Source organism: Harpegnathos saltator, unplaced genomic scaffold (genome assembly GCF_003227715.2).
Source record: "Harpegnathos saltator strain DR-91 unplaced genomic scaffold, Hsal_v8.6 scaffold67, whole genome shotgun sequence".
Lineage (NCBI taxonomy): Eukaryota > Metazoa > Arthropoda > Insecta > Hymenoptera > Formicidae > Harpegnathos > Harpegnathos saltator.
Window position 1 is genome coordinate 540,697 of NW_020230504.1, and position 21,875 is coordinate 562,571.

Consider the following 21,875-nt stretch of genomic DNA (forward strand, 5'->3'; position numbering starts at 1 on the left):
GCTAACTATTTGTCGAAAGAAAAAATAGTACTCGACATTCTTACTCTATTTAGTCTCAAAAATATATTATTACAATAGTACTCTAACTTTTGTTAACTTTTCGATCTTTGGAAATTTCAAAATCATCAAATTAACAAAAGTCATGGCGCTATTGTAACATTATATTCTTAATTAATTTCATTAATCGGTTAAATTATTTTGGACAGCTAAGATTTTAATCAATTATCAATTAATGCCCGAACTCGTACAGTCAGCTGATTAAAGATTGCAACTTTTCTTCGATGAGTTTTACAATGCGTATCCAATATGACAATTTGTTTTTTAATAATCTTCAGGATCTTCTTTCAATAATCTTTTTAATAATTTTCAGAAAACACGTTCTTCTATTGAATGCGAAAGGCGCCAAGTGAAAATAATTTTAACGTAAGGCCGAAATACCAAACGCTTGTACTACATAGGTGCGTAACTAAGTTTCCGGGTTTCACACATGGATGGCGCTAACGACACATGTAGTCGACATACATGTCTGAATTTGTGTTTTTTTTATAGCTTGGACATCTGTTAACAATAACCAGTCGTAATACCAACACATATCGCAACGCAAAAATTTTTTTTCTAACAGCAAAGATGTCGAATTTTGTGCCAAATAAACAGCATTTGCGGGAAGCTTTGCTTTTCTACTTTAACTTGAAAAAAAGTGCAGCTGAAGCACGTCGTTTGCTTGAGGAGGTCTACGGCGGACATGCACCATCGAAAACTACCTGTGAAGATTGGTTTAAACGCTTCAGAAGTGGCGATTTCAACACTGAGGACAAGGAGCGCTCCGGAAGACCAATTGAGGAGACCAAAAACAATTGAGGACGCCGATCTGCAAGCGTTATTGGATGAAGATGATACGCAAACACAAGATCAACTTGCAGAGCGGCATTAAACATGACTCGCCAAGGTATTTCCAAACGTTTACATGCCATGGGAAAAATTCAAAAGGAAGGAAAATGGGTGCCGTATGAGTTGACTGAGAGACAGATGGAAAATCGAAGAGCCACTTCCGAAATTTTGCTTTTGCGGCATGAAAGAAAGAGTTTCCTGCATCGAATTGTTACTGGCATGAGAAGTGGATATATTTCGAGAATCCCAAATGCAAAAAATCGTGGCTTTCACCTGGCGAAGCATCAACATCGACGACACGGCCAAATCGCTTCGGAAAGGAGACAATGCTCTGCGTTTGGTGGGACCAGAAAGGAATCGTGTACTATGAACTGCTGAAACCGGGCGAAACTGTCAATGGGCATCGCTACCGACAACAACTGATCAATTTGGACCATGCATTGCTCGAAAAACGGCCAGAATAGGACACGAGACACGAACGAGTGATATTGCTCCGTGCCATCACATTTTCATCATCCAGGATACCATCAAAACGCTGAAATGGGATCTGCTACCACACCCGCCGTATTCGCCAAACCTGGCCCCTTCCGATTATCACTTGTTCCGGTCGATGGCGTATGGTTTGGCTGGGCAACACTTGGCCAATTTCGAAGAAGTGCAAAATTGGTTGGATGAATGGTTTCGGTCCAAAGACGCGTCGTTTTATCGTCGCGGTATTCATGTATTGCCAGAGAGATGGCAAAAATGTGTAGCTAGTGAGGGACGATACTTTGAATAAACCATTTTTTGTATTTCTCTTGGAATATTCCATTTTTCATTGATCAAAAGAACCCGGAAACTTAGTTGCGCACCTAGTAATAATATACACACGAAACAATCGTTGCGTGTTACTCCACCGCGAGCAGTGGTGCTTCACCGTCGCGTGCAGAATAACCTGTTATATTATTCTGACATGATTAAAGCTGATGTGACACTAAAATTGTCGCGTTGCACGCGTAATATCGGGACTGGGTGACAGTGTGAAGCACGAAAGTACGAAATGTTCAGCGGTCGTTTACGCAAGGTTTACGCTCTATAGAAATGGCTTTACACCCGTGAAATTCTGATGATGGTTCGTGGAAAACGTAACATCGATCTTTTTACATCGTACAAACATAATAATAATAATAAATATAATAATAATAATAATAACTTTATTGTGTTTAAAAATTACATAAAAATCGTAAATAAATACGGAAATGTCAAATAACTAATAAATAAACGCGTATGTGGTAGGCGAGGCATCGGCAAGATTATTGCTCTAATCGCTTAATCTGTAATCAAGGTCACATAAGTTATGATACTTTCCGAAGGTAATTTATTGCTATTATCGTTATTCGGAAAACAAAACTAATCGTTACAGTTGCCATTGCTTCTTTATCAAGTTCTGAAGATACTTTTACGAGAGAGAGGGAGAGAGAGAGAGAGAGAGAGAGAGAGAGAGAGAAAGAGAGAGAGGGAGAGATAGAGAGAGAGAGAGATAGAGAGAGAGAGAGAGAGAGAGAGAGAGAGAGAGAGAGAGAGAGAGAGAGAGAAAGAAATAATTGCTGTCACCCATTTGTACGTTTTACGTGTGTAAAATAACAAAGTAACAATTATATTCGTTATCATTAACCGAAAAATATCGTTACTAATAAAATTACTAATAAAAATATAACATGGTTGTCAAGTCGTTAGTAAAAAAATTAACTTTTATAACAATTTATAATAACGACGTCACAAATAACGCGTTAAAAATTTTTAACTTCGCCAGTAATATCCTTCATAAAGCACACTGAGAAAAAATATTTAGTTTTTGTTTGCAACTGTAATCGCATAATAAAAGAACAATTGTCAAGAGAACCATCTTTTAGTAATTGTTACTATAGTATTCATGGTAATAACTTTATGTACATAGTGCTAATATTAGCTTTTTATTAAAACAACCAGGAAATATAGTTGATAGATATAATAGATGAAATATAGTAGAAATATGGTAGATGAAAACGACTATAATTTAAGATTAACTATTCCTTTTTTCAATGTACGAACAAAAACATAAAAATTTGCGAATTCAAGCATTATTTTTATACACATCAGCGTGCAATTTGATTAAAGAGTTCATTTCATGCGTTTTTTCACACTTTTTAAGACAACATTTAACACATTTAAATGTATTAAATTGCATGATTTAATATTCTCCTATAACTATTTAATCTGTAATAAGAGTTGCGAAAATTATTTTTCCGAAGGCAATCTGTTGTCATTATCATTATTCAAAGAAAAAAGAGAAATTTACCCTATTATTTTTAAAGATCTTTCTTTTACGGGAAAAACCCGGCCCATTTTTTTAATTATAATTGAATACGTTTAAACGTGTGTTAATTGAGATGATTTAAAACGGCAAGAATCGCGCAGAGAGAGAGCCTTAATCAAAATATCTTAGATTTGGGATATAAAGTGTTTCTTGGTTGCGATCTGCGTCATTCAACGGTATTCGAAATAGGTCACAGGCTCTTCAGCCTCCATTCCGAGCGCCGAATTCCCATGCGGTGTTTCTAAGGGACGCAAGATAGGGTAGGCGAGCAGAAATTTTTCGCTATTTTCGTACCTATTACTCCCGTGCGAAAAGGCGACGATCGTCCCGGAATTGGCCTTCTCCTGGCGCAGCGCGGCGGCTATAGTGAATTCCGGAACCCGCCGGAGTAACGTGGCCGCCCGTTCGAAACTCGCCTCGTTCAGTCGGAGCTCCCTCTCCTCGCCTGAAGTAGTAAAACACAATGATTGGTGCGGCAGGATGAAGAGCGCAGCCGACCGACCGCGTTCTGCAGTCTTTGACTATATTTTTACGAAATGTCACGGCAAACGGTACCTCACCGTGGTGCTGGCCTCGTAATCCGCGCAATGAACACATTTCAGACTCCTGGTCCCTTACTTTGGAACTTTTAGTGACGTCAAAAGCGAGAAAATACGCGTTACAATTTTTTTTGCAAAATATGTTAAAATAAAAAAATATATCCATGAAATGAATCGATTTGCAGTCGGTCGAGTGGATCTACGAAATAATGACATTTTCCTCTTGCTCTAGCAAGCAATAGATAATCGTAAAATTAACGTCTGTCTTCTCCCGTAATTCTGTGTTAATTGGACACTTATTTATTGTTAGAGCAGAAGGAAAGTATTTGCACTATTCTACAGATCTGCTCGATTTACTGCAAGCGTCATTTTGCGAACATGTTTGTTTTTTATTCCAACGTATTTTGCAAGAATATTTAGAGAATATTGTCCAGCTTCTGACGTCGTAAATCAAGATAGCCGCGGCGAAGAAAAGGGAATTTTAAGGTTTATGGCAAGTAATAAAAGTGGTAAATAAATTGACCAATTACAAATAATTATTCTTTTTACGGTCTAAGAATATCGTGTGCGCCACAGGACTAACTTTTTTCGCTTCAAACATAAACGTAAAGGTCTCAACATTTCCTTCAAAAAACTCAAAAAAAGTGAATTTTCAGCTTGATAAGTTTAAAACAAAATTTGAAGCTCGAAAGACGCCGCCGCAGCAACACCTTTTTCCAAAATTTTATTTGGAATTTGAGATGACGCCGCGGCGGTGCTCTTTAAAGGTGAAGAGTTGGAACTGTCTCCCGACAGTTTACGTTTTTATTTTGTATGATCGAAATGGAGAAACTAATGTCGATGTGAGACAGAGACTCGAAAGTATAATGCACTATTTTCTCGGTGTTATCAGCGGTTATTGGTTACGGATAGCGAGAATGGGATGTTGAATTCAGGCCCAAAGTACAGCTTAGACGAGCCTCACGAGTACTGGGAGAAAGGCTCGTGCCGCATGCCGTGTATGAAATCGATGCGGAGCCACACCGGCTTGATTTGAATTTTTAACCCGGCCGCCTTCCAGGTAAGGTTGAACCCGCCCGCCCCCGGAAAGCGCTTCGGTTAGAATTTAGAGCACAATGGACGACCATTATTTATGTAGCAATCTTTCGGCTCGCGGCAGCGGGGAGAGATATGTTTCACCAAGGAAATGATATTGAGATTTAATAATACAAATGTCAAATCGAGCGCACGCGGATTCGCGGAAAACGACTGCTTAAGTGGCGCTGCATATCTTCATGCCCGTTATTATTAACGGACTCCAGAACTCGCCGGGGAAGTACTTGCATTATTTATGCTGTCTGGAAAGTGGTCGACGTTAGCATTTGACGGTATCATTTTAAACGCACGTCTTTTTAAGAGGAAGCTCGTAATAAACTAGAGGTAATATTATTTGATATATTCGAAGCTTTGTTTAATTCGACTTGACTCGAAAACTTCGAATCTTTGAATACTACATGAATATTCGAAACATCGAATATTCGTGTATTCAATAGGACTAACTGTGAGAAGTGCAATAAAATGCTACATGATCGCTATTATACGAATATGTAAAATTATTATTATCTAACGATATATTTATACTTAGATAAGGCATCATGAATTAGAAGTAACACTGTTTAGTATATGTGAAGTTTTGAAGTTGCGATATAATTCGACATTTGAGATCAAAGTTCAAAGTTTCAAATAATTCGATTTGGAAGCTCTGAATTTTCAAGCGATGAAAATTTTGTTATTCGAATATAATGTTTCAAAGCTTCAGAAATTCAAAGCTTCGAAACTTAGGAAAACCTTATGAAGCTTCAAATATAATTTATAGCCTTGTAAAAACCAATTCAGTCAATTCATACAATTCAGTCATTATATATTATATATATATATATATATATATATATATAGAGTATCCCATTTTAAAGGAACCACTCAAATATCTCAGAAACACTGCGTTAAATTGAAAAATGCTTAAGACAAAAGCTTTTTAACCTGAAGGGGGACATAGGACAGCGATAGCATTTTGTTTATAGATGGCTCCATTTTCGAGATATTTACTGATTATCAATTTTCTTAAATGGAAATCCAAATTTTTTATTATATCATCTTTTTCTACCAATTAATTTAAACAACTTTTGTCTGAAATATTTTTTTATTTGCTTAATATATTTTGAGATATTTTAAGGAAAACTTGGTAACTTTTCCAACGTTTACCTTACGATATCTCGCTAACTATTCATCAAAAAAAAAATAGTATTAGACTTTTTTACTTTATTTACTATTAAGAATATATTACTATAATAGTACCCTAACTTTTATTAATTTAATAATTTTGAAATTTCCAAAGGTCGATAAACTAATAAAAGTTAGGGCACTATTATAGTAATATATTCTTGATAGTAAATAAAGTAAAAAAGTTTAATACTATTTTTTCTTTCGACGAATAGTTAGCGAGATATCGTAAGATAAATGTTGGAAAAGTTACCAAGTTTTCCTTAAATATCTCAATATATATTAAGCAAATAATAAAATCTTTCAGACAAAAGTTGCTCAAATTAATTAGTAGAAAAGGATGATATAATAAAAAACTGGGATTTCCATTTAAGAAAATTGATAATTAGTGAATATCTTGAAAGTGGCGTCATCTATGAACAAAATACTATCGCTGTCCTATGTCCCCCTTCCCCAAACTAAACAACTTTTGTCTTAAGCATTTTTCGATTTAACACAGTGTTTCTGAGATATTTGAGTGAGTCCTTTAAAATGGGACACCCTGTATATATACGTACACATTTATATATATATATATATATACACATATATAATTACCATTTAGTTACTAATTAACCAACACTTACAATAATCTTTTTTGTGTGACCCATAAACATGTAAGAAACTTTGTTTTATTGGGTTTCTACGTCGGTCGTTCATATATTTTATGAGAAAACAAGGGGACAATCAGTGAAAACAGTGAACTCCGCGCCAACGTCGCGCCATGTTTGTTTTATCGTCGATGTGGGAGCAAACAAGCAGTAAAAAGATTCGATATCGCTCCGAAATAACAACACTTTCGCGTTACATAAAGCGCTGTACGTTAAACAGAAAACAGGTGAATTGACAGTTATCTACTAGCTGCGGTATTATGCGAGAAACTGACTATCAACTTAGAGGATAAACAATTTTCAAAAAGCAACAATGCATGTCAACCCGAAATTTTTGTCGCTCTTCAGTCATGAATTTTTTATATAGCTCTTCCGGACTCAAACTATTGGCGAAACATCAAAATCAACGCGGCCTGAACTTTAATTACAATTAACGAAATTAAATAAACTAAATAATAGATTTGTATAATTGTTGTTGAATAATAGATAGATAGATCATGTTCATAATTAATATGCGATGTTAAAATTTTTAAACAACTCACAACAATCCATGTCTATTTTCATCTTCCACGAATGGAAATTTTTGTTTTACATAATTTCTGCAAATTCCGTTATATTTAAAAGATCAAAAGATTTCAATATTAAAATATAAGATAACGGTTCCAATTTTATATATACATCAAGTTTGAATTTTAAATTAAATTTAAAAAAGAACACATTATAATGAAAACATGAAAGACAAACTTCTTTTTACATCCTTTAGTTATTTTACTATTATTATATTTTAAGGTTACGTTTACATATACATTACATAAACATTATTAATATTTAAGAAAAAAATTTAGAATTTTATTTGCTACCTACATCATATTTAATTAATATTCTCATCATATTTAATTCATATTTAATTCATATTAATATTCATATCATATTATCATACTTAATGAAATTAGTTTTTAGAATTAAAAAAATCTGTATTTCTTCAAAGATCTTATATCATATATTTAACATGTCATTTTTTTCTATTGATTCAGAATCAAACATAATATGATTTTATAGAGATTCGAAATAATTAGCTGATCTACAATTGAGACTTACACATAAACATTTCCAATTACATTCTTCCTATTTAGAATAAATTAATTATAGTCATCATTTTGTTTTAAGACGATAATGTGTTTGTTGCTTATATTAGTATTAAGAATTCTTTTTAACGTTCGATCGACAAATTTGTAGAAATTAGTAAAAGTTTTCTAACCTCAAATTTCAAATTCCAACCTCAAATGGCTTATAATTTACAGACTTTCACAGGCTATTGCTTTTTGATGCTACAAATTACTACTGCTAAGTCTTTAATCTTAAGTAATTATTTATTTAAGATTCATTTAATATTCGATTATCTCGATAGCCTGTCTGTGCCAGAAATACACAAGAAGCTCGACGGACGCGATGATTATCCGACAAACCCACAGTAGAAACATCCGTGCTGTGACAGACCGTTGCTCGTTTCCCCTACTTCGTCGCCTACGATACGAATCACTCCTGTTCGCTATCGTACCGAATATCGCACGCTATACAAATCGATCGCAGCCATACTTTGTGCATATTCAATTAACACGTCGCTTCGAAATGGTGGCTATTTGTCCGAATAGGATAGGTAGGTATCCATTAGACAGATTAATACGGCCATTTGGCAAATTACACCGCAACTAAGCCGTGGCAATCGACAATCTTGCTGTCCGTCTATCGCGGTTTCGATATCATCGTCATTAAGCGGCCCGTGTAATGTGTCATGTGCAAACGAGAAATCCCACATCTGTGCAATTACGCTGCGTGTGCGCGTGTGTATGTGTGTATGCACGCACATGTGCATACAATAGATAAAATTATGCCCTTTGAGGTTGAAGTTGCAGATTTATTTATCGCATTCATCGATCGACCTGTTTTATTTCACGCTGAACTTGCAAATTTCGACAAGCATGAAAAACCAATGAAAAACCTCAAAGTATGATTCTATATTAACTGCTGCGCAAGCTAGTCTCTTTTTACGCTAGAACGGTTACTGTTATTTTTTAGCCTTATAAAGAAAAAATTATTCAGTAATTATTTAATATTTGATTATCTCGATAGGTAACGTGCGCGCAACGAATAATTTGATAATTTAAACGCATCGTAGATTTGGAACATTTTACATTAACTAAATTCATACATTCGCAAATTACAATATATAGGACAGTAAGTACATTCTCAAGATCCGTTGTTTTTTTGGTTTACAGTACTTTATCTGAATTTAAATGTTCTTTAATTTTTATATTTATTTATTTTATTTACTTTACTGTTTCTTTATAGCTTATCTAATATCGAATTTATTTTTTTTTTATGATTATTTCTTTTTCTGTGATTATATCAATTTATCATATATACACACTAAAGAGTCTCTGTTAATAACGATCGTTGTTATTAAGTCTTAAGAGGACTGAGAATAGAAGTAGTATTATTTGACACATTCGAGGAATCGAAATGTGCCGAAGCTCTTAATAAAACTAATTCTAAAGAGAACAATATGACTCCGTGCAATTAATATTATTTGGGTATTCGCATATTAGAATATTCACTCTTCGAAATTTCATTATCCGGATATAATACTACGAAATTTCAAAGTTCGAAACTGTGAAGGTCCGAAGCTTCAAGCATAATTTAAAGCTCTAGCGCTGATGTTTGTAACTTTTCAGTCGTCAAAAGTGTTCGTCATTGATTGATCAGCGATGACAGTTCGCGGGATTAGCGGGAAATGACTTTGTCTCTTCGCTTCGTCAGTGACTGAATCATTCTGTACATGTCTAGAATTAACGAGCGACACACATAACACAACGCGGTGTGCATGTATCAGTATGTTTTATATCCCATCATACGATTAAAATATTTCATCGACTACTGCAAACGTAATCGAGTTGTTGTCGACATCGCGTTAATTAATATTTCTCCGATCAAATCGTATCCACAGTGAGTGTCAGTGTATACAGAACTCCAATAATGTCTTCCACTTTCGGCACAAATTTTAGAACAAGAGATTTCAGCACAACTATATCGTATCTCTGTATATTTTTGTATCATATATGACTACCAGGTCTGTAAATATGAAACCGGAATTTGCTCATAGATAGCCCTAGCTGTTAATGTAGTTACCGTCAAACCGCGTCATTGGCGCCATTTCCATTTGTTGACATCTGACAAAGATTTCCAACTCACAACAATACAAGTTTCATACAACAGCATAGTTTGTAATAGCGTTGAACATGTCGAATTTTGTGCCTGGAAGCTACGATTTGCGGACAGCATTGATTCTGTTACCATTTGAAGAAAACTGCTGCAGAATCGTATCGAATGCTTGTCGAAGCTTACGGTGAGCATGCTCTTGGTAAACCACAGTGCTTTGAGTGGTTTAAAAAATTCAAACGTGGCGATTTTGACGTGAGAAACGAAGAACGTGGAAGACCACCGAAAAAGTTTGAAGAGCGAATTGCAAGCGTTGTTAGATGAGAATGACGCTCAAACGCAACAACAACTCGCGAATCAATTAAATGTGACACGAGAAGCCGTCTCCATACGTTTGAAAGCCATGGGAAAGATCCAGAAGATGGGAAAATGGGTTCCGCATGAACTGAATGCAAGACAGCAGGAAAACCGAAAAACCACTTGCGAAATGCTGCTCGTCAGGTACAAAAGAAAGTAATTTCTCCATCGAATTGTGACTGGCGATGAAAAGTGGATATATTTTGAGAATCCTAAGCGTAAAAGATCATGGGTAACTCCAGGCGAACCATCGACATCGACTTTAAGGCCAAATCGCTGTGGACGGAAAGCAATGCTCTGTGTTTGGTGGGATCAGAAGGGTGTGATCTATTATGAGCTGTTAAAACCTGGCGAAACCGTTCATACTGAACGCTACCGACAACAAATGATCGATTTGAATCAAGCTTTGCGTGAGAAATGACCAGAATATCAAAAAAGGCAACACAAAGTGATTTTACTTCATGATAATGCACCATCACACACAGCAAAACTGGTGAAGGAAACGATTGAGGCGTTTAGTTGGGAAATACTTTCGCATGCAGCCTACTCACCAGACTTGGCTCCGTCCGATTACTACTTATTTGCATCGATGGGACACGCACTTGCTGAGCAGCGCTTCACTTCTTACGAAAATGTACGAAAATGGCTCGATGACTGGTTTGCCTCAAAAGAGCAATAGTTTTTTTGGCGTGGCATCCACAAATTGTCAGATAGGTGGGAAAAATGTATAGCTAGCGATGGGCAATACTTCGAATAAAATATTTTTCATCATTTTCATACAATAAACGTATATTTTCTATACAAAAATTCCGGTTTTACATTTACATACCTGGTATAATATAGTACTATTTGATATAATCGAAGCTTCAAAGTTTCTCGATATAATTCGACCTCAAAACTTCGAATCTTCAAACGCTATTCGGAATTCGAAATATCGCAGTTCTTGATAAGACTAATATTGAAGAATACAAAAAAATTCTATACAATTAGAATCGTTCGAGTATTCGAGTGTTCAAAAATTCACACTCAGAAATTTCGCGATTTAACCCTTTAACTGCTGAGATATTAAACCAGTACGACCCTCTTTGCTGAGTTATTTTTACAATTATAAAATATTTAAAATTTGCTGATGATCCAGATTTTCACAAATTCACATTTTTAAATTTTGAAAAAATACCACACGCAATACCGCACACATTGAAAGTCCAAATCGAGTAAACTCGATCGTAGCAAGGCCGTCATTTTTTTCCACACTCGAGTTATCTCGACCGTAGCAGTTAAAGAGTTAAACATAATTTCTCTTTAGGAATTTCAAGCTTCAAAGAACCGAAACTTCAAGTGTAACTTACAGCTTTAATCGTGACTATCGTTTTTGAGAATAATCAGCAAGTGTCTCAATCACGTTAAATGCAAATAATAGTTGAACAAGGTCAGTTTTAACTCAAAATAAATGACGTCACGGCGGTATTCGAAAGTGGTTTGATAGTTGTTCAATAACGTTCATTAGTGGTTCACTTGAAGTTTGAAAGTAATTCAATAATGATTCGGTGTTGGTTCATTGCGACATGAGATTGGCTCGATTGCGGTTCATTACAAAATAATAGTGGTTTGATAGTGATATATGTCACGAGGCTATGACGTCATATATCACTATTAAACCATTGTTACACTGCAATCAACCACTGTCGTATCTCAATAAATTGCTGACAAACGTCATCGGACAACTATGGAACCATTTTCGGACATCAGTCGAATAATTAACATTATTCTGCGCAAAGAATCAAATTTAAAACAGTCATAAGGTTCTCAAATATATAAGGTGTTTAAAAAAAAGGGCTTAAAACTTTAAGAGTAGATAATAGTCACAAAGTAGAGGGAAAAAAATCCTGATAAACATGGTTCAAAAAATTAATGGTAAGAATTATGTACAATTATTTATTTTGATTATGGTCGGACTATATTATGAACAATTGTTTATTTTAAATTAAAGCAGGTGACTCATTTGCACCCGGTGATTCCCTGATGTAATTTGTTTATGTCATTTATCGGTGAAGAGAGCACTATATTTTAAAGAAATCCCTAAAAAGAATCTCGTTCTTGCTCAAAATATAAACAAATTTCTATTTTCTTCCCATTTATACATAAGCAAGCAATTGTTAGTCGTATATTCTCAGGAACAATGAACAATAGAGAACTATCGCATAGTTTTTACAAGACGGTAAGAACGACATCATATTACTCTAATCAAGAAATAGCAGAAAGTCACTTGTGTCAATTAAAATAAATAATTATTCATAACTCCGACAACATTAATTTCTCGACTCATATTTGTCAGAACTGTTTACCTCCGTTTTGTGACTACTATCTGCCCTTAAAGCCTTGAACTCTTTTTTTTAAACACCCTGTATAATCAACAGACATGAAGAGCCAATAAGAACCAACGATTTTCTTTTTCATCGGCTTTCGTATTTATCGATCGAATAAAATTGGCACCACCGTATCCTCCAAATTGCTTTCACGAAATTAGCGACTGCCATAGAAAATGGAGAAGGATCATCGTCCAAATAAGGGACACCTCATTACGTAGCTGCCGCGTGCAAAATGCGGCGTACTACCGCTGGAGGGCTTCTCGCGCAAAGTGCGCCTCGAATTTCAGGCGCACCGGCGGTGCGTGCGCAAAGAATAACCGGACACCTGGCCGATAATAAAGCGTCGGTGCCTTTTACGCAAGCCCGCACCACCTACGACGTCGAGGGCCGTCGTCAATCGGCTACGACGTCGTCGAGCAATTACGTACGCGCAACGCTTAATTATAACGTAATACCGGCGGTCTCGTCTGGTGCGGTAGGACGCGAAGGAAGGTCGGCCGAGCAGCGAGAAAAGCAACCCTTCGACAAGCTGCTCGCTCGTCTCGAAGGGAATCGTTACGCGCGAATTCACGCGCACGAGCCGCCAACCCCTTGCGCTTCGTGCTGATGCGGGCAGAAACCATAATTTGACCGTGAAATTTTGTTTTCGCTACACGAAGGCGAGCCGTACCATCGAACATTGGAGAAACGATCGTTTCCTGTGGGGTGGTTGAGCAGGGTTAAGGTTGTTCACCCTCCTGTGCGCGTAATGCATTATGGAAATAAGAAGAGAGTTTTCAACGATCTCTCTTCCTCTCTCCCTTTCTTCTTTAACCTTGAGGAAACGGGGCGAATTGGTCGTATAAGAAAGGGAGAGAGGAAGGGAGAGAGAGAAAGTAATTTTAACTATAAATCATGTTTGAAGCTTCAGCTCCTCGAAGCTTCGAGTTTATAAATTTTCAAGACATTGTGCTCGAATGATGAAGTTTTGACGGACGAGTATTCGATTATTTGGACATTTGAATAGTCGAAACTTCGAGAACTCGAGAGTACATACAATTAAATAATTGCAAAATTCCTCCTTCTTATCTTCAGAATAAATTTTTAAAGCATGTCAGTTTCTGCACGAGTAATCTTGTGCCGATTATATGAAAATGATATTATGAATCTCTTTTATTTTACAGTTAGACTTATTTACACTATAGGATAAGAAACTCACACATATTAAATTCTTGTTCTTATTTAAGATCTTGAAAGGCTCGATTGATTGTCCTGATATTCTATATAACTATAATAATTACTTTTAATATTCCGTTAAGATCTCTCAAAAATCTACCTTTCTTTATTAGAAAACATTGTACTCATATAAAATGTTTAAATCATTTAACCGTTAATATTTGCAAATTCTTTTAACGATTCTTCTTATATATACCTCCTGTCAATAGCAATCTATAAAAATGCTATCATTAATGACCTAACGAGTTTGATATAATTATAGCTTGTTTCTTCTCTCTTTTGTAAATTTCCTTTTTTTGTTATTGTGTGAAGCATGTTTCGTATCTTATTTATTTTTCTGTATTATATGCTTATGTTTAATTTCCACAATTTTGCCTTTACTTTTTCTTTCTACATTTTGCATTGCTTTATAAATATTTGAAAATCAGATACTGCGTATTGTATCAAACGGATAACTTTTCATTAATAATATAAATTAAATTAAAAATAAAAAAGATAAAATTAATTTATTAAAAGCTATATAAAGTCTTCGCAAAGTCGGGAAATTTGCAGCTTTAAATTTTAACTTTGAACGTCGAATTATAGCGAAAAGTCCGAAGCAAACAGTCAACATATCAAACATATCAAACAGTGATACTTCCAGTTGTAATGATTTTTTTCTTTTATTTCCGAGAAATTTCAAGGTTATAAATTGAAATCACCATACCATTTTAATGTTGTCTTGACGATTATTTTTCTTGTCGTTAAGTTTAGCTGCGTAACAGCGATAGGCGCTAATTTTCATCGTTCGCCATTCAAAAATGACATGGATTATAGATATTTAGTTTCATAACCCTGCACGCCAAGATCTCGATAACCGTCGGCATATCAGCATCGCCGCTGCGCGCATCCGAGCGTCCCATGAGAATTATACGGTCGATAACAGATATCTCGTCTATACGCAGCGAGAGCGGCCGCTCGTGGTGTATATCGATCCGATTAATTTATTATATCATCGTAAAATATTTATAGGACGATTCAATCAGCGTTCACGCTGAGCTACGAGAACGAAGCGCGGACTTCAAACAAACGACAATTCCATTCCAATGCCGAAGAAAAGGAAACAGAAAATTGCTTTCATGCGAGATATCGTAGGGAATAATTAATAGAACACCGCCGAGCTCGGCCATAAATAAAATGCGAATATTCGTCGTCGTGCTTAGAACCCCGGCTGATGCTTTCGTCCGAGTCGCCGAAATCGTCGGAGATTGTACATCACCCCTCCGCGCCCTCCTCGAAAACGAACACAAAGGGGATCACGGCTGGGATCCCATTTTCCACGTTCAGAGAAAACTCCGACACGTGTCGCTGTATATCATTCTCATTCTTTGTCCACGACCGCGGGTGCGCGCGCGAGCGCGTTAAGATTCAACGGTTCATACGCGAGATAAATCTAATCCCAAAGAAGCTCTCAGTGTGTCCAGGGTGAGCGAGGATGGAGGGATGTGCGGCCTAAATAAGGAAGATACGTGTGGCAGATAGGGATGTCAAGGAGAATAAACTGTAGCGAGCGTACAAATATCTCTCTATTGCGATCGGATTTGGTCGTGAACTGATAAAACAACGGTCTTCCTCTCGACGCCGCTCGAATCTCCGTAGACGAGTCTTGGGATTGAAGGAACGTCTTGCGACTTTGAGTTCGGAATTATAACGGAACTTTCGGTTTCTCCGTCTTATAGAGATTAGCATCGCAATTGCGAAAGAAATTAAAATGGACCTTTCGGTTTCTCGGCTTTAATCCTTTTAATAGGCGCGTGCGTCTTTTCATCTCGCTTTAGGCGCTCGATTCACCATTGTAAGCCACGAGGCCACGAGGTTCAGTTCCCATAAATGAGGTTAATTTTTATCTCGCACAAAAAAGAATCCCGATAGTATAATTAAATTAATTATATTTCGCGTATTAATTGAATTTTCTTTTGTTTGAGACCGGACGAAAATTCGGTTGCAGGAAGAGAAAAATTTCTATGGAATTTTTGTAGCAAAATATGGTCGTTTCTCGATCAATTGCTCATTCAACTGGCTCAATTGTCGACTGTATAATCCCGCGGTGATAGTCTGAGATGGTTTTAACAGCTCATAATACAGCACTCCTTGCATGTCCCGCCAGATACACAGAACAGGACCTTATGATCATGGATATTTCGTTTTGGCTGTAATGTGGAGGATTCTCCGGGATTTACCCACAATCTTTTGCGATTGGGATTGTCGTAATAAATCCATTTCTCACCTCCGGTCACAATTCGATACAAAAAGACTTGTGTTTGTGTCTATTGAGCAGCGAAAAGCAAATGATGACTCGACTGGCAATAGCATTCTCGGATAACTCATGAGAAATCCATTTTCCTTCCTTCAGAATTTTCTCCGCTTCATGCAAGTGTCGAAATACAATGCTCTGATTAACATATAACCTTTTCGCAAGTTTTACACTCGATGGAGTCGAATCTTCTTGCAATAACGCTTCCAAGTCATCCGAACTCATCTCTTGGGATCGCCCGGCACGCTCCTTGTCTTTCAAGTCAAAATTGCCATTTTTAAAGCACCGAAGCCACTGACGACATCTTGAACTTTTAACTATCGTTCCCTCGCTATAAGTTTCGCAAATGATTCTGGTTGCTTCGGTAGCTGTTTTACGTTAATGAAATAAAAGAAAACATACAATGACGAATATGCGTCTTATCGACTTCCATCTTCATACAAATTAATTAAAATGGTTATGTCAATGAATATGACTTATTTATGAATATGACATCATGTAGATTCCATATGTAGATTAACTAATACTGACACAATCTAACAAAAATACGTCGCAACTTTTTCATGTAAATAATTGACGATGCCATCTATACGTGAACGATGAAAACTTTTGCATACTTCTAGTAAATACCGCGAAAATATCGGACATTTGAAATGTGAAGCTATATCTAACGGAGGGTTAATACTATTTATTATTCAGACGAATGTTTTCAGTTATGATAACAGAAATATATTTCGTCGTCAAGTTTCCATCTGGTCCCCATATTCCGACACACGAAAAACCGAGATTTGTTTCCATGTACTTTCAAAACGGCTGTATAAAGCAGGCCCGCGAGATTGATCGCAGGATGCGGCATTGACTGATCCGCCCTTTCCTCGTTAGAAAGAGAATATTGAAGAGAGGAGGGATTAAATCTCACTTGGACAAAAATGGCAACGTCGCAGAGTGAGTGCTGATCTATAGCCGTAGGCCACACGCCCACCAGAGAGTTAAAAAGAAGAAACTGATTTGTTTCCCGACGAGGATACAACGGTATAGGAGCACTCTCCGAGTTGCGATTGAGGCGCTCGTTTGCCACGGCTATTAAATCGGTAGACGCGTAGAAAATTACCCGGACCCCAGAATCCCGCCCTTTTGGCTTTCGAATCTGCCGTCCAATCTTCCGTATCAATCTCAACGCGTTCATTAGCCGTAGGGGTTACAGCACCCCGCACGCTCCGACCGCGACTTGTAAACACTCGCCATTCACGCGCGCTGTCTTCCAAGTCAACCGGCGAGAACTCGACAAAATTAAAGCAAACATTTGCGTAGGCACGGAGAAGAAACTGTATTACGATTACTACATCTGTCACTCCTTCCCCTCCCCCCTCCCTCCGCTCTCACCCTTTCTCTTTTAATACGAGGGAAACTCACGCGCGCGTGCGCGCACGAGAAAGAGAGGGAAAGAGGGGGAGGGGGAGGTTGGAGGAGCGTCAGGAGCAAGAGCGTCAAGGATCCACGATGAGAAGAGGAGCGGAAAAAAAGGGAGGCACCCCCGACGTTCCCGATGTTGCGAGAGCACATGACAGGAAGAGCCTTCACCTTCGAAAGCTCCCACGAAAGAGCGCCCTCGAGAATGCAGCCCGAGGAAGAAGGGCGTCGGTGTAATTGAAATTTCTTTCGGGGAAACTTCATTCCCCCGACTTCTAATTTATCCCCCCGTTTCCTTGTCCCTTCACGCACTCACCCTCTCCCCTCCTCTTCCTCCTCCACCTCCTCCACCTCCTCCTACCGCCTTCCAAGCCCGCTTTCCGCTCGCGGCCGTTGCACCGCCGCCTACACAATACATATATACACGCACCCACCCACGTGGCTCGTACACCAGTCGCCGTCTCGAGGGGAACGCGGGGGTGCCCCCGGTATAATTGGATACACCATGTTGAACGGGGTTGAATAGACGCCACGCGCTCGCCGGCGCGACGAGTCGGCCGTTTAACGGGAATATCGTTTAACTCTTTGGAGCGCGATCGATTTTCAGGAGGCGCGTGCGTGACATCGTGTGCAGAAATGGAGTGTAAAATTCGATAAGCATGTTATAATGCGAAGCGTCGCCTCACCTTCGCCGGGGCCGGCTGGCCGAAGTGGGGCGGGCAAAGGGGACGGGAGGGGTTGATTTTCAATGAAACCAATATCAGGGCGTCGCGTCGTCGTGTCCATCGGCCGTTAAAAGCGTCGCGCGAGCGGCCTAACGAAAGGAGAGAAGGGCCACTTCACGAAATTCGAGAGAACAATCGATATTCGCCACGGGGGAATACCCTCGGCGACGTCTGCGAACGGAGACGACGATGACGACGACGACGACGACGACGACGACGACGACGACGACGAGAAAGACGGTGACGCGTAGGCGGTGTGCTATCGAACTGACCTTTCGCAATATCGATTAATCACACGTTGCATAACCGGCGTCGGCTGTAATGAGAGGCACATGTATTCGTCAAACGCCACCGGTAATGTAATTTTAGCTGGCTACGTGGTCCTTCGGGAAACCAATTTTATCGCGACGTGCACCGCCGTACGCGCATTAAATTCTGCTAAATTGATCGTTTGATACGTAAATATCGTGACGTCACGCGGCTGCGACGTTGTACCACACGGGAGACAAGATTGCTTGAGTTAACATGACGATGAACAGGCAAAAGGCGTTTTCGCTGAAAGAAACGAAATATCTGAACGAGTGTCAGAACCGGAGAACCATGTCGCGTATTAGAATTGGGAAGTAACTCGTCACTTGTAACGAAGTTACAGTTGCTGTTATTCCTTTTGATAATTAAAACTTAACTTCGTTCCGTTTTTTCCATCTATAACTGTAACTTAACTTAGTTACATTTGTTTGATAACTGATTTAGTAACTGATTTAATAGTTACTTTAATAGTTACTTTACATGTTTCAAACTCAAGTTTCTAGCAGACTAGCGCGATAACGCGATGCTTGATATCCAATAAGCATACAGTTATTCCGGCATTCTGCATTCGGAAAATGCGCTATTGCATCATCTATCTTTATCGTTCATTAGATGTAAAACAAGGATAAAATGACGCAATAGCGCTGATAATCTCTTCTCCGAACGCAACTTGTATTTCTTTCAAAAAAAATTGTACGCCTATTGAACATTTCCGTCGCGCGTCGCCAGTCCTTATTTGTTAACATAACCTGCGTTCAACGTGAAGTACGCTGCATGGTTTCAGTTATATAAAAAATTCGAACAATATATAAAACATCACAATCTTCGGAGAAGGATTGTAAAATGCCACGACCGTCATATGCAGAAATATTCGAGTTACAACAAAAATTTAGAAACGAGAACAACTAGGTATTTCTGTTCCCAGTTGTTATTAATAGTCTTAAGGAATAAATATGAATTGCTTATCTAAATTAATGAATCTAATTTGTTAAAATTATATACAATATGCAGAATATATAATAATCAACAAACCACTTTTATACATAAAATTGAAGGAATTTACACAATTAGGAAATTTAAATTAATAGCACAATTATTGTAAAAAGTAACTGAAAAGTAACAACTCGTTATTTTCTAAATAACTATAACTGTAACATGTTATTTTTGAAGGTCAGTAATTTGTAACTATAACTTATTTTTATTAAAGTTACTTTTTCAGTGAAAAAACTGTAACTTTACGAAGTAACTTTCCCAATCTTGCATATTAATTGGTTAAAATTTCGCCGACTAAAACAATCAGCAAGTCAATTGTTAAAGTTAATCGTCACATGTGTAATTATGGATAATTTTGTCAATCAATAAAGTTAATTATTAATCAGCACACAATCAATCAAATCAGAATAATCGACGGTGACGATCATTACATGCAATTTGCTCAATGTTGACCTTTTGATTATTTTAATCACAAATTTCAACCGATACTGGAACTCCATTTCCCTCCCAAGGAAAAAAACGCGTTTAGTTCATTTATTATCGCGTTAATTCAGCCATGATTCTTTTTCTCCGTGTGAAATTACATCGATTAAACCGTAAACTTCCTCAACGAGAATTTTCACCTCAAGACGATTTATTCGAGAAATTTCTCTCTCTCTCTCTCTCTCTCTCTCTCTCTCTCTCTCTTCCTCTCTCTCTCTCTCTCCGCTCTATTTCTTTTTCTTTATCTCCTGTGTCCCGATTTAACTCTCCAAGAACGAATATCCGCGTTAGCGCCGTGTAAGTTTCGTGCGCTGTAACTCATGAAACATAATCATCGTCTTTACGGAAGGTAATAATTGCAGCTCACGCTGCACGAGGAACGGGGATAGGATAGCTCGCGCAAAGAATGACCCAGCGGTATGCAAATTAAGGGAGTATCCAGGTTAAGAGAGCATTATCGAAGTGGTAGCTTCGTGCACGAGCCGCGCGATTTATAGCGCAGCATATATATGTGTATCTCGCTTCCAAAAGGCGTGAATCATATAACGAACTCCATTTCCTGTCGTGTCCGTGTTAATATAAGAGACGCATGTTGCGAATGTGTATTTATCATTTAATTCAATTCGTTTTCTGTCGCTACGTGTGTGATGTATCGTCCTCCTCGATACTCGATAACCATCGCGATACGTGTGATGAATTTTAGGCAACAATGTTTGCATTAATCGATTAAAATCTTAGTTGACTGAAATAATCAGCAAATCAGTAATGAAAATTAATCAGTGAGCATGTAATTATGAATAATTCAATTGATGAAATTAATTAGTAATCAGCGTATAATCGACTAGATCAAAGTGACCGGTTGAGATCATTATTGCGTGTTATCATTATGATTTACCCGATATTAATTTTGATTATTTTAGTCGGCCAAAATTGCGATCGATTGATACCCAGCACTGTCATTTTTAATATACTGCAAATCCAAATGTATTATTTTTATACGCATAAGCGTGTAATTCGGATGAAGATTTTTCTATACGTTTCTTGCCGTCTTAAACCACGTTCTCTAATATTTTTAGTTTATAAATAATTTTTATATTAATAATTTTTAATTTAAATTATGTGATTTTTCTACGACGGTGAGAAACATATAAAAAAAGAGCTGCCAAGATATTCAGCACGCTCAAATTTAGAATGAATTTTTTATTACCGATTGAAATATTAAACATCACACTTTGCGAAATATTAAACCACATTATTTCTTTGCGAAAATTACTCACCGCTTAATTGTGCCAAAAGTTATCGATAAAGTTAAGGCTTTCGGTATGATTAGGAATTACTCACGCTATCTTTTCTAAAGTTAAAGCCGATGGCATTATTTCATATATCCTAAGAGAATTCTTTTTTCGTACTTATTCTTAGCTAGTTGGCGTTATTAAAGGTCTCGATAATGTCTCGGACGAGAAACGAGCGAGCCGAAAATGCCGGACAAAGTTGACTCACCCTGAAGATAATAGGCTGGTTTCAACCTAACCAGACCCGGCACCTGCGAGACGCCCTGCCGAGTAGTATTGTGCAACTGCAGGGCTGCCAGTAGATCTATACTTCCTCCAGGATCGCTTTCTGTCCTGATTCTTGCGCCCAGAAGCACGGCGCCATCCTCTGTGACCGGAATCACCGCCGTCTCTTCCTCTTCCTTACTCGTCGTACCAGAAACTGAAACACAATCGAATAATTTTGCTTGATCGTTCAACCGAAAATTACATCCACACATTTCCACAGTCGCAGTCGCGCGTCAATATCTCAAAAGTAATTTTGAAAAACAATAGTGAAAGCA

At 37.7% G+C, this 21,875-nt stretch overlaps 1 protein-coding gene across 1 annotated transcript in view; it reads right to left on the reverse strand.

Moving 5' to 3' along the window:
- LOC105187975 (protein kinase C-binding protein NELL1) overlaps window positions 1–21,812 on the reverse strand; it is a 53,832-nt gene extending 32,020 nt beyond the window's left edge. The window contains exons 1-2 of the mRNA XM_019843541.2: window positions 21,542–21,812; window positions 3,518–3,668 (exon numbers count right to left, since the gene is read on the reverse strand). Of these exons, the coding sequence (XP_019699100.1) occupies window positions 3,518–3,668; window positions 21,542–21,812 (422 nt within the window). The remainder of the gene's footprint in view (window positions 1–3,517; window positions 3,669–21,541) is intronic.
- Window positions 21,813–21,875: the final 63 nt, after the last annotated feature.